At 39.8% G+C, this 13,640-nt stretch overlaps 1 protein-coding gene across 2 annotated transcripts in view; it reads left to right on the forward strand.

The window, feature by feature from the left end:
• RIOK1 (RIO kinase 1) overlaps positions 1–12,904 on the forward strand; it is a 33,143-nt gene extending 20,239 nt beyond the window's left edge. For both annotated transcript variants that reach the window (XM_082045625.1, XM_082045624.1), the window contains exons 6-17: positions 629–721; positions 1,667–1,779; positions 1,902–1,982; positions 2,520–2,606; positions 3,164–3,301; positions 3,839–3,942; positions 6,304–6,410; positions 7,525–7,590; positions 9,355–9,474; positions 9,741–9,794; positions 10,847–10,987; positions 12,686–12,904. In XM_082045625.1, coding sequence (XP_081901751.1) covers positions 629–721; positions 1,667–1,779; positions 1,902–1,982; positions 2,520–2,606; positions 3,164–3,301; positions 3,839–3,942; positions 6,304–6,410; positions 7,525–7,590; positions 9,355–9,474; positions 9,741–9,794; positions 10,847–10,987; positions 12,686–12,796 — 1,215 coding nt within the window. In that variant the 3' untranslated portion in view covers positions 12,797–12,904. The remainder of the gene's footprint in view (positions 1–628; positions 722–1,666; positions 1,780–1,901; positions 1,983–2,519; positions 2,607–3,163; positions 3,302–3,838; positions 3,943–6,303; positions 6,411–7,524; positions 7,591–9,354; positions 9,475–9,740; positions 9,795–10,846; positions 10,988–12,685) is intronic.
• The last annotated feature ends 736 nt before the right edge of the window (positions 12,905–13,640 follow it).

Raw genomic sequence — 13,640 nt, forward strand, 5'->3', positions numbered from 1 at the left:
CAGATGCTGCAGGAACAGAGTTTTGCCTTGGAATTCTGTTTCCCTTGTTATCCTGAGAGAGACCTGTTGTTTCGTTGTTTCTTTCTTGTATGAAGGTTGTATTTGCTTCCATAAACATTTTGGAGCTCATTTTTGTGATTAGCATTGTGATTTGATTGTATATGCAATGCAAAATTCCATCTTAAGCTTTTAATAAATTCCAAATAATAATTTAAAAATGCTGGATTTGCTTTTTTTCATTTTTTCTTCTTTAGCAAGACTGACCTATTACTGGCCCAATGCCACATAGCTGCTCTACTGGAGCTGTGATAGCTATATCTTAAGAGAAACCATGTTTTAACACATTTAATGTGACTGTGGGCAGGAACTTATTCTCTTATGTATTTTCTTGAGCTAGCTCAAGGTCATACGCTTAGCTAAAAAAAAAATCTTGAAAGAAAAAGAGAAGTATTGTTCTAGAATCATGGCAAGATTCTGAGTAGCAGCTGTTTGGATTATCATTTGATAATCCAATAGAATAGTCTGATGCCATGGGTCTTTAATATAGTATTAAGAACTGACTGAATTAGTAGGTGTTTTCCTTCTTCAAACAGAGCAATTTTGCTGACTTTTCTGTATTAAATTTGAGGTGTTGGATCCAAGGACCCGAATGATTCTGTTCAAGATGCTAACTAGAGGCATCATATCAGAAATCAATGGCTGCATCAGCACAGGGAAGGAAGTAAGTTTTATTACAAATGACATGATAGTTGTTCTCAGCAAGCCTGGTGGAAGCTTGTGATGCACAGAAGGTGTATGGAAATACTTGGTTTTAGGAAGTTATCTTAAGATAAAATGCAATTTATGTTAAAGGAAACAAGTTTTCCCAAGTATGAAAGATTTCTCAGAATACTTAAATATTATCTTAAATTTGTGGATCTTTTTAACTGTATGTTACAACTGAATTTTTTGGAAGGTGTATGTGTACACACAATATTAAGCACTGCCTGAAAAACATATAAACCCAGGTAATTCTTTCTTTGTGCAGGACACTCTTGCATGCAGATCAGACTAGTTCCACATGTCAGTAGACATGGGAGTATCTAAATGGTGTAACAGAATTCTGGTTAAATACTATTAAACCTTAATGGCTTTTACAAAACTAGCATGTTTATATGCTGTTATTATCAAGTAATATTGCAGATAATTAGAACCAGATCATAAATGTTTAAGGAAATTAATAAATCAGTTTTAGAATGCCTAGACCCTAGGCTGATTTGGTTTTCTTCCAAGTCCTTGGATGCTAGGATTAAAGGCATAATTCCACCTCTTGTCAACATGAGATATTTGGGTCGTGCTTTATGGACTAAATAGTGCACAGGCTCAGATTAACCCTTCCCACAGGGGCTTGTTTCAGTCTCTGAAATGTGGAGGAGGTGCAGTTTTCCTGTGCATTGTTGTTTTTGGCCTATATGAGTTGTCACACCCATGCACAGACCTGGGTACTTCCCGTAAGCTGCCTCTGGTAGAAAAGGAATCGCCTTTGTATGCAGTGTCACTCAGGTGGGTGCCATGTAGGAGCTGGGGAGAGATCAGATCTTTTCCAGATGTCAGAAAGGGGAGAGAAGGTTATATTGGTTTAAAGAGTTTTTCTTTAATACTATTTCTTCCCTTCATAATCCGATAGGCTAATGTATATCACGCCAGTACTGCAAATGGAGAGAACAGAGCAATAAAGATTTACAAGACCTCTATTCTGATGTTTAAAGATCGGGATAAGTATGTGAGTGGCGAATTCAGGTGAGTTTGACTTCTGCCTGGTTTTACTGGGGAAGAGGGGTTATTTGAAAGGGTTAATAAAATCATCAGTGCTGATACTGCATTAATTCACTAAGAGTCTCTGTTGTCTCTTTTATTTAAAGATTTCGTCATGGGTATTGCAAAGGCAACCCAAGAAAAATGGTGAAGACATGGGCTGAAAAAGAAATGAGGAATTTAATAAGGTAACTCTTCCAATTTTTATTTCAGCATGGAAAGGTGTAATTAAAACTTTTATAGGAGGTACCCTCCTGTTGCTAGACTGTGGCTATTTTAGGGTCTCTGGAGTACTTGGGAAAGTGTCATAAGCTTCCCTCTGGGAGAGAAAAGAAATGGTGGGGAGGAATAATGATATTAATTTGTCTTGCTACTCATGCTCTAAGCTCTTCACTGTCTGTATGACATGAGTGAGAAGTGAGGAAAAGCTAGAATAACTGCTGCTGAGTAACAGCACACTGTGTGATATAGGTTAATCTAGGATTAACCTGAACTGTGTAAAGATTCTTTGTCTGACATGGGAATGCTTAGAGAAGGGTCAGAGCCAGAATGGTTGTGGCTTTTTTATTCATTTCCTAGTTGTTCTTCACAAGTGAGAGTTGCCTGAGCAGAGGAGTTCTTATTGTCTATTATGTTTAAAGCAACAGAGCTCCTATAGGCACTAGTGCAATGCAAATAGTAGAGTTTGGTTTTATTTCTTTTGTGGATTTGTTCTTGTGTTACAGGTTGAATACAGCCCAGATACCTTGCCCAGAGCCAATTATGCTGAGAAGTCATGTGCTTCTCATGGGCTTTATTGGTAAAGGTGATAGGTAAGTATCCTTAGAATATCAAATATGTAAAATACGTATTTTTTTTTAGTAGCTTTCCACAAAGGTTTAATAAAAACAAGCCAACCAACCCTCTGAATTTACCTGCTATTACTTAAGGCCTGTAAAATTAACATTACTCTTACTCGTGCATATGACCTGTAGAATACCCAGACATTTGCCAGCTACTACTGCAGACAACCTGCATGATTCTGAAGCCTCAGTTGTCTGAAAAATGAATTAATAAAGTGGCTTAGCCAGAGATGAAGGCTGGAAAAGCTTGCTGATCACACCTGAAGGTGCCTCATTGTTTTGTGGTACAGACATTAATGTATCATGATCCAAATTAGCTCATGTTGGAAACAGAGCTCCCTTATCTTTGGAAAGCATATACCAAGCTTTGCTGCCCCTCATGCTGGCTCTGTGCACTTAGGTGCTCATGCTGACTTGCTTGACACACTTAGTGAGCAGAACGATCAGGTACAGCAATTAAAGCATTTGCAGCTGGTATGAAGAAGGAAAAAGTATTCACTTTGTGTTATTTGTGTTGTAATTTCAAGGCCTGCTCCTCTGCTGAAGAACGCTCAGTTATCTGACTCCAAAGTCCGGGAGCTGTACCTGCAAATCATCCAGTACATGAGAAGAATGTACCAAGATGCCAGACTTGTTCACGCAGATCTCAGTGAATTTAATATGCTGTATGTTTTTAAACTTTGCTCTGAGTTGTGACATCTAAAACGTATGCATTGGCAGAACTCTATGTGAGAGTACTAATATACCTTTAAGGGAGGGTGAGGTCCTTTTTATGCCTGGGTTTTGTAACTTCTGTAATTAATTATGTAGCTTTTAACCCAGATCTGAGCTTTCTCTTTTTTGTTTAAGAAAAAACAAACACCACCGCCAAACAAACCAAAACAAAAACCTCTCTCAAACAAGCAAACAAAATCTCAACTAGAGAAAAAATTAGTAAGGTATCTTTTTTTTTTTTTTTTTTTTTTTTTTTAGTGGTCATCAGAAGACTGTTTCTTTGAAGTTTAATAATGTAGCTTGTGTAGAGGAGGGAAAGGATTGACCCAAAAAAGGGACTCTACCCTAACACACAAGGTGTTTGCTAGAGAAATACCTTAGGATTGTTTGCGGGCTCCTCATTTTGAAGCACGCTTCAATCCCTGCCCCTCAAGAATCTCCCACGTAACAGCAGTAGAGTTGGTGCAGCTCTGTGCGCTTGTTTGCAGGTACCACAGTGGGGATGTGTACATCATTGATGTGTCGCAGGCCGTGGAGCATGACCACCCCCACGCGCTGGAGTTCCTGCGAAAGGATTGCGCCAACGTTAACGGTGAGTGGGCTGCACTTCAGCTCTTGTTCTGATAGCTGGTTTATTCAGGAAGGTGAATGGTGTTCCTTTATGTTCTTTCAGGTATAACTGACTACAGAAGCTGTCAAACTTCTGTTAAAATACTCCCATCTCCCAGGTTCTCATGGCTTCCTGAGGGAGCAGTGTACTGTGCTGAGTTCACAAGAGTGGAGCCTATTTTGCTAGAAATCATCTGGCTAAAATGAGTCACCTGGTTGAATATCAGATTTGCAATAGATCTGAGATCAGTCTCAGACTGATTAGAGATCAGTCCCAGCCTGCAGCAGTGCCCACCAGAGTCTTAACTTCCTTTATTAAAGGACTGCACAGACATAGTCGTATGTTTCCTTCTGTGAGTGAATCCGCATCTGGAATTCATTGGCTGGCAAGAAGTTATTGTGTGTTACAAAGTTCTGTGCACTTAATTGTCCAGGTCAGCTGAGGGGATTGAGGCATAGAGTAGTTTATTAGAGATGTTATCACTTGTCATCATATTTTCATAAACAAGGTACCTTTATGGTTGTCAAGGGTTTAGATTGCAGGGTGACAATAAAACCCTGGCAGATGTATTGTTAACCTCCTCCCCCCCGACTTCCCCCTTTTGCCCCTCCCTCTCCCCCCTTCCCGCTAAGGACAGGCGATCAGGAGGGAAAGAAGGACAGAGAGAAGAGAGTTGGAAAAATTAAAAATGTTTTGCTAATGCTACTAATAAGAATATAGAAAATAATACAAAATATACAAAACCAATCTTGAAAGTCTCAGCAGCTGCAGAGCCAGCACCCAAAGTCCTGGATTAGACTCTGCAGCCAAACAGAGCTGGATTCAGTCTCTCACTAGGCCTCAGTTCGCAGGGACGACTAGCAAGGTCCTCTCCTAATATCAGCCATAAGCAGAAGGGACGAGATCCTCGTGATGTCCCACTTTTATATGAAGTATTCACGTGAATGGAATGTCATACACAGCTGGTCAGTTTCTTGGTCACCAGTTTCTCGTTGCCCCTCTCGCGAGATGTCCATCCATGCTTATCAATAACTTTGCATTCCATTGCTATGTTTACCAAAACATGTATCTGGTTCTCCAGGAAAATGCAGCTAATATGAAGCTTTAGCTGACAAGCAAAATTCACTAAAAGAGAAACTTGTTTTTAACAAAACCAGGACAAAGGTATTTTTCTCTTGAAAATTTGGTCTTCATGCGTGAATCTGTATGTTGTGTAACAGACACACACCTCCTGGTAGTGTGTGTTTCTCCCTGAGGATGAGAAATCTGTCACTACAGACTGCTTTTGTCCCCCTTTTCTTTTCAGATTGACTTTTTTTCTAATTTTACAGAGACTCTTGAAAGTCTGTGGAATAAGAACTCTGCATTTTGATGCTATGTGTTTGTTGAGACCCAGTATGTGAATTTTTCCTTATTCCTTTTCTGTTTATGGATTTCTAATAACTCGCTTCTGGCTCAGATACTTTCACCCTTGTACTTTTTTCATGTCTTTTGACTCACTCTCCCTAGATATTCTAGTGTTCCAGTGAGTTGCAGTGTTTTTGGTGTGTTTTGTTTGTTTTCTGTCACTGCAACTGCATCTATGTAGTCCTTCACAGAGACTCTGTGAAACTCTGAGAAAGTCATCAGCTTTATGCTCTGCCCTAGCTGTGGTCATTGCGAAGACTTTTGGTCCCAAGGGCACAGAGAGCTCCCTCCAAACTTTGTTGTTGTTCTATGATTAATTTCTCATGGTGAGAGATCTTCTGAGAACCTTAGTAGGAAACACTTATTAAACAATCCTTAGTGTCTTTCAATGCTGTTTTTCAGCACTGAAGTGCAACCTCCGAATTTGCTGATACTTGACTAAAGTTCTGAGTGTAACAACTGAGGAAAATTCTAATATGTTAATGTGTCTTCCCTTTTAGGTGGATCATAACTAGGCTGTACTGTGTTTCAGTGAATGCTTCTGTTTCTGTTTGGCAAAAGTTTGAGGTCTCTATTCCTTACTCTTTTAAATACATTTTTCATCTTAGTCATTGAAAATACGACACCTGTCTTGAATTGTTTGCTACCTAGCCCCTTCACGATTAAGTCTGGCTCCTGCTGAAATTGATTTGGCTTTTATATTTGTCCAGTTTTGTTCTTCTTTCCGTATTCATTGCATCTGGAAGGTAACCAGTTTTATTTTGGATGGGCAAGAGTAATCCGATAGTTAAGCCCAGTATGATGCAGTACATGCTGCTAAGACTTTCCCAAGTCATCAGGACCATTGGCTTGCTGTAACTGTCACTTTAACATCACAGCTGCTTATGTGACGTGTAATTACTTACAGTTTTTGTCTCTGACCTTGTTTCTTGGTAGACTTTTTCCAAAAGCGCAATGTTGCAGTGATGACCGTAAGGGAGCTGTTTGAGTTTATTACTGATCCTTCTATCACAAGCGAGAACATTGATGACTATCTGTCTAAGGTGAGACCTCATGGCCTTGTTGCTTATGTAGGAAGACTTGAACAGTAAAATCAGATCTAGTTCAAGCTCCTTTATCTCATTTACTCTACATCCCGCTATTGAAGGAATCTGGTACGTGACATTGTTATGCCAGTGCTTCAAAAACGCATATGGGTTTTTTTGCATGTATACCATTATAGAATGACAATGCTTCATTCTGTGTTTTATCAAAAAGTCTAATTATGAAAACTCAAATGTCTGTTTCAGGTGCTACTAAAACCAGGGTGCTTTAAATTAGTTTGCTCTTTTTGACAAGGAGAAGCTCTGCAGAAATATAACCATGCTTATATAGAGAATGGGGTTAAGAATGCAGATCTGAGCAAGGTGGGCTGAGGGAGGAGGAGAATCACTCAGGGCAATGCTGCTCCAAGGTACAACATGGTCCTGCTAGCCAAATGTAATCACTAGCAGAACACGTTGATTCTAGGAGGAGGTAAACTTAGTGCTGCTAGCAGCTGCCAGTCCTCTACTCCCAGTTAGATGTTTCCTTAAAAAGGGAAGGAAGTGGGGAAAAAGCTTTTTAAGTTAATCTAAGAGAAATGGGAGCCACATATGCTATGCTCAGAGTAGAGATTTGTTGTGTCATTCTTGGTCAAGACCATGTGAGTGTGGTCCATATACCAGTACAGCATGGGGATTTCCACATGTTTTATACTTTCTGTCATATTGGAGGTTGAATGTGACAGAGCTGTGCTACATGGTTCCCCATACTTGTGCTCCCCTGGCTTTGCTCAGCGTGTGTGAGAAGGGCCAAGTTCCAGGACTGAGCACTGTTCATGGTATTCTCCTTGTGCTGTTACGTCCTGTAGTTGTGCTGGACCTGCCATAGTTTGGTCTGGGAGGAGCAGCAAGCATGTTTTCCCTCGATTAATAAAGCAGATCTGCAGTTCTAGGTGAGCCTTGCAGCAGTGTGTTTACCATTAGGTGTCGCTGAAGGCATTGCCATTGGGAAAGCCGGAGTATTTGTGAGTGGACAGTGTGGAGTACATGGAGAAACACAGATGGGAATGGTTAGTTGGATTAAGTGATGCGATTATAGAGAGTGATAACTTTGTATTGTTTGGTATTTCTTTAGGCAATGGAAATAGCATCGAAAAGAACAGAGGAGGAAAGATCCAGTCAAGATAAAGTGGATGAGGAAGTAAGTGAGGATTTTTGTTCCTTTTGTGAAATTAATATTAACCTTGCATCTTCTAAACAATGAAAAACATTCTGTTTTATTTGGCAAAATGTACAGATGATAAACAAAACATTGTTTGTAATACTGATATGTCTGGAACTAGTTGAATGTGAAGTATTAAGGGATGCCATGTGTAAAAGCTGACAGTGCTAAGGTGTTAGGAGGCAAATGCTCCATTTCCTAAACCAATGTGTTTGCTTGTAGCTGAGTCCCTTGATGTATCTTCCAGTTCAGGTTCAGTTAACAAAACAACCTGATTATACCAGTGTTTTTGCACCAGTGATGCAGAAGCAGAATATTTGGATATGTGCTTTAACCAAATTGCCTATCTGGTTCCTGTTCTGGTCTAATTCGGTTCTTCCATGTACTGTTTCTCTTCCTTGCTTTTACATGAAGTGAAGCAATTTCAATTCCATTACAGGAAACTGAACATTCTGCAAAGGCTTGATGTAAACATACAACAATTTCTATCTTAGTCTTATGTATCTGTTCCAGAAAAGTTGGTTGTTGTTTTGCATTTGTTTGCATTGGGTTTTTTTTTTGTTGTTTGGTTGTTTTTTTTAACCACAACAACAAAAACAAATGAACAAACAAAAAACGCCTCCATGTTGAGCAGAATTTGTATCAGTGAGAACCTATTTGTACTGGTTCACATGGTGTTTGTCATTGAAGTCAATACTACTTGATTTATGGAAGACTTCTTTTTTTTGTCTCTTGGAGCTCTGCAGGTCTTACTAACTGCTTCTGGCTCAAGCTTGACCAAGGAATGATTTTTTGGTTTGATTGTTTCCTAAGATATCCCAAGCATACAACTTCTGCACTGTAGAGTCAGATGTTGTTATTTTGTTGCGAGCCCATCTTTTGCAAACCAGTTATTCCTTTGCTATATAAAAGTACTGACCTGTAAGAGAGATGGTTTATTACCATCTAAATTTGGTTTATTTCTCTTGGACTTCTCATGTGACCATGGCTAGTTCATGTCACTGTCTTCACAAAAGAGTAGAGCTGATTAAGGGCAAGCTCTGCAGAGATGGGGGCCTCTGCTCTTTACACAGCACTTAATCTAGCGGTTGTGATCATAAAGTGTACGAAATCTGTGCTGTGATTGAACTGATACCACAAGAAAAGAGAAGCAAAATGCTTCTCTCTGATCTGGGAGTGCCTTAACTTTGCTGGAGGACTGTTTCAAAAAGACTGCATGACAAATTTTAAGTTGTTTGTTGTTGATAGTGCAGTTAGGGTTTACTGTACTATACTGCTGCAGGAACATTTTTGAGTCAGACTGTAGGTTGAAGCAGGTATCATTATATAAAGAGATTAAATTCCAACAGTACATTTTAGTGGAGTTGTCTCCTGAAGACTTTGTAAACATCACAATAAAAACATCAGAAAAAAATCGTTAGAACACAAAACCTTAGGACTCAAATAGGTTAAGAGGAAGTTGGAAGGATGGGAAAATCTTGTAAGTGGCCTGGCTGTGGTCATGCTAAGGAAGGAGCCATGTTAGTTGTGATCTATCAATAATATGTAGGTTGCACGTTGTTTGTTCCTGCAAAATGAAAGATACAGTTGAGATGGTAGTGGATGACTGCTGTGTTCACTTTTAGTTTCTCTGAGCCATGAAATCCTTCGTGATTATTCTCTTAAGGATGCATAATTAGGAAGGAAGAACATCATTAAACTATCTGTAAATTAGTGAGTCTGTGTTTCCTTTTACTCTACTAGGTGTTTAAGAAGGCTTACATACCTCGAACTTTGACTGAAGTTAAAAACTATGAGAGAGATGTGGATATAATGATGAAATTAAAAGAAGAGGATATGGCATTGAATGTTCAGCAAGACAATGTGAGTAGACATGTTGAGGCACTGCAAAAAAGAGGCAGGGAATATAAATTCTTCTTACTGGAAACTGATAGCAACAAACAGAAGCCTTGTTACCAAGGTGTGAAGTACTGTGTCTAGTGTTATACTTTAAAATCGTCTGGTTAGTACTAGTGCTGACATTGTGGGTTTTTTCCTGGGGATTTTTTAAAGATAATATTTTTCTCTGGGCATGAAGAGTTAAGACTTATTTTGATAACATAATTTTCTTTCTCTCTCCCTGGGTGTAGATTCTCTACCAGACTGTGACAGGGCTGAAGAAGGATTTGTCTGGTGTTCAGAAGGTGAGAGGGTCTTTTTGAAATCCTCTGTTTCAGCCATTTTCAGGAAAGTATTTACAAGGAATACAGCAAATGTATCATCTTACAGCTGACACTGTGAAAGAAGTCTCTTGTCTGCAGAGTGACCATTTATGTCCAGGATGGGTCTGGCATGACAGTCTATCTGTTCACCACATGAATTGCTTCCCTGCACTGTGGCTGATGCTGGTTGTTTGAGAATGAAACGATAATCCTCTCTATGGCCATGATCTCTAAAGTAAAGGTGGAGAGGAGGGAAGACATTTTCCAGTTATGGAAAATATAATTGATCTAAATTGTAGCATGACTACAAGTTTTGATATGTTTGGGGTAGCTTTGCTGTAACTATTGTGCAAAAAGAACCCTGCAGTATAAGGTGTAAGATATTATGTTTTGCTATATTTGAAGTACTTGACAGTGATAGTTCTGTAAAGTACATTGGATAAGAAGCTGGGTACAGATCAGTCTGTAGGAATATAATTCACAGCAGAAGCCCTATGTGGATTCTCCCGTCTTCCTTTGTAAATGTTACATAGTAGTAGTGTAGACTCTGTTTTAAAATGGAAATATAAATATGGGCGGAATCAGACTGTGGCACAGTCTCCAGGCTTTAGGATAAGTGAGTTTCCAGTGTAGATATTTGTTTTTGCAATAAAGCCTACCTACAGTGCCCCCAAGGTAGATTTGGGTATGATCCAAGTATAATTAAAATTTCCCTTCCACATATGTTAGCAAATTGCTGTTTAACTTATGGAAATGAGTTTGGGAGTGCCAATACAGCTGTGCTCCGAGCCATGACCTAAAAGATTCTGTGTCGTACACTCTAGATTCCTTGTTCTTAGTTTGGATGAACCTACTTTTCATTCTTTTTCTTGAGACCCTGATGGCTGTAGTAAAGGAAATGGCACAAGTTTGCTTAACGGTCTCTTTGCAGCAGATCCTGTTTTGTTTTTATGTATAGGTATATATATGTGTGTGTATATATTGTCATTAGACTGCCTTGGTTTGATATAATTCTCTCTTGATCTATCTTGTAGATTCCAGCACTTCTTGAAAAGGAGGCAGATGAGTCAGAAACGGACTCTGATGATGATGGCAGCTCAGAGGACTCTGATTCTGGCTGTAAAGAATCTGTACATCCCAAAGATAAACCTGCTGAAGTCAGCATGGACAAAAAGGTCAGCTGGCCAGGAATTGTTTATTTTTCCCATCTTTGCCTATGGGACAGGAAAAAAATCCAGACTTAGTTTTGAGTGGTTCTTGCTGTTTCTTGTCTGAAACAAGCTATGGACTGTAGTGGAAAATGAGAGCAGAGAAAGTGGATTTCATTATGGATGCTTTATTAATGGTATTTTTATGTAAAGAAACACATAACATAGCTCTCTGGAGCCTAGGCAAAATTAAAAGAGAGATTTCTGCAGGAAATTCTTAAGGCTACGCAAAGCAGAATTTAGTGAAGCCTGGGCAGCTCTTCAGTGCCTCTGGCTGCTCTTCCACGATTTGGTATTCAGGTTTGTGGTCATGGTCCCTGATAAAACTCCATTTGCTCAGGGAACTGAGGCCACTTGATCTATTGAACTGCAGACTTGGTGACAACCTCTGTACCACAGTGTTTGTGGCCAGTACCATTAGTACAGACTGGCTAGCTCTGCTGTGGGCAGGAGATTTAATGCGGTCATGCAAAGGGATTATGGTTTGGGTGGTTGTTTTTGTGGTGGTGGTGGTTTTTTGGGGGGTTGGGGGGGGGGGGGGGTGGGCTTTTTTGGTTGGTTGGTTTTTGTTTTGTTTTGGGGTTTTTTGAAGGTTTTATTTTCCAAACTGCATAACAAGTATGCCCTGTTTTGGTGAGGCTCTTCTGCAGAGTAGCACCCATGGGTTAGAGCCTTTTGGCAGCCTTTTAGGTGCTGTGCAAAAGAAGAATTAAAACTTGATGGGCTTGCATGCTTCAAGATTTGCGGGGTTGATTGTTAGGTTTTTCTTCCCAGAAAAGGTGATATAGTGTCTGTCAAAAATGCAGTGGTCTCGTAGACACTTTCTACCAATCTAAAGCTGCTGCCTTTCAGATGTGAAGCAGGCAAGTCTTGGTCACTTCTCATCCTTATGGACAGGTTTTCATTTGGACTTCTTTTTGTCTGAGTAAGATGCGGTTCTTGATAACCTATGCGTTCAGCTATAGCTTTAACAATGCATTAGCAGCAATTATTTCCACCCTCCACCTCATTATGCTGAATTTGTGTTTTCCAGTTGAGTCTCTTCACTGTCTGGCACAAATTATAGTGTATTGCAGTAGCATAGCACCCTTTGCCAATGCTGATGATCATGAGCTTGCTCTGAGTTACCAGCAGTTACTGGATCAGTATTTTTGCATGGTATATAGAAACGTGGTAGCAGAAAACATAGATCACGCATCCTGTTGTAATCTTAGGTGTAAATAGCATGAATTTAGAGTGCCTTTTAGAATCACTGAGGTGGGAAAGACTTCCAAGGTCATACAATTCAACCGTTAACCGAGCAGTGCCGAGTCCACCGCTAAATCATGTCCCTAAGTGCCACATCTATATGTCTTTTAAATACCTCTAGGGATGGTGACTTCACCACTTCCTTTCTTCAAAGGTTACATGAAACTCAGGTTTTAACTAGTTTGAATTTTGCCTTGTTTGTTACCAGTGTGCAGCTCCACCCCCAACCTATACTTCCTTTTTTCTTTCCCCTCACTATTCTGATTTTTTTTTCTTCCTCTTGATAACCTCATTTTTATGTGGTGTGTTAATTAACTTGTTAATGTTGTTATGTTGTAATGTTAATGTAATTGATTGACCTGCTTAAAATCTTTAATTCCTTCTGACTTTCAATGAATGGTGTTTGATCCTTTATAGGAAAGGAAGAAGATGGTTAAAGAAGCCCAAAGAGAGAAGAGAAAAAACAAAATTCCAAAGCATGTGAAAAAGCGGAAAGAAAAGACTGCGAAAATGAAGAAAGGCAAATAAAATCAGCTTTGCCTTGGGGAAAGGGATGGTTTGTTGTGGGTTATTATTTAGTTACCATCTTTTTTCTTTTTAAAAAAAAATTAAAAGTCTTTTATTTATATACGTGCAGTATTAGCTCTGAGGGTGGTTTTGTTAATAACATGGTGTAATTGTTTGAACAGAGTATATGCCATGGGTTTCTCAATAGGAAAGAGTGAGTTTAACGCTTGTCCACATTAAAATCCTCTAACGTAGGGCACTGTTGCTCTTAAGAGCCTTATGAGCAGCTATTTTTTTAAGCTGGTCAAATGAGTATATGCCGTCAAGATTAATGACATGTTTGAATTCAAGGCTGTGTAAAGGCTTGCGGCAGGGCCTCTCGGTGGTATGGCTCAGCATTACCAGCCCACGTTGTGCTAAGATGCCCCAGCTCTTCAGTAGGGAGCAGCTGGCAGAGCTCTTCTCCTAAGTGACCCACTTGGGCTGGGGCAAAGGTGCCGTACTGAAGACTGACCACCTTCTATCTTGGCAGCCACTTTAGCTACTGAGGCTGACAAGTCTTGGGAGAGGCAACCTTCTCGTGCTGTAGCACATCAGCTGTCTTTTCGCACCGACTGCAGCTTCAGAACTCTCTGTGCCAGCACGGAGAAAGGTCCTCATTCCAGTAAATGTCTTTCATATGTTCTTCCACATTAAAGATGGAGTTAATGCTCTGGGGATTTGTGCTTACAGGACGTGCATTCTCTGATGACAGGGGACAGTGTTTATCCATCAGTGGATATCCAACAATGATGGGTTGGCCAGGGGCAAGGTGAAGCTTCCTTCTCTCTCCTCTTCACCTCCCACACCCAAAAGAGAGATCATG

The sequence above is a fragment of the Streptopelia decaocto genome (assembly GCF_964273445.1).
Source record: "Streptopelia decaocto genome assembly, chromosome: 2".
In the NCBI taxonomy this organism is placed as follows: Eukaryota; Metazoa; Chordata; class Aves; order Columbiformes; family Columbidae; genus Streptopelia; species Streptopelia decaocto.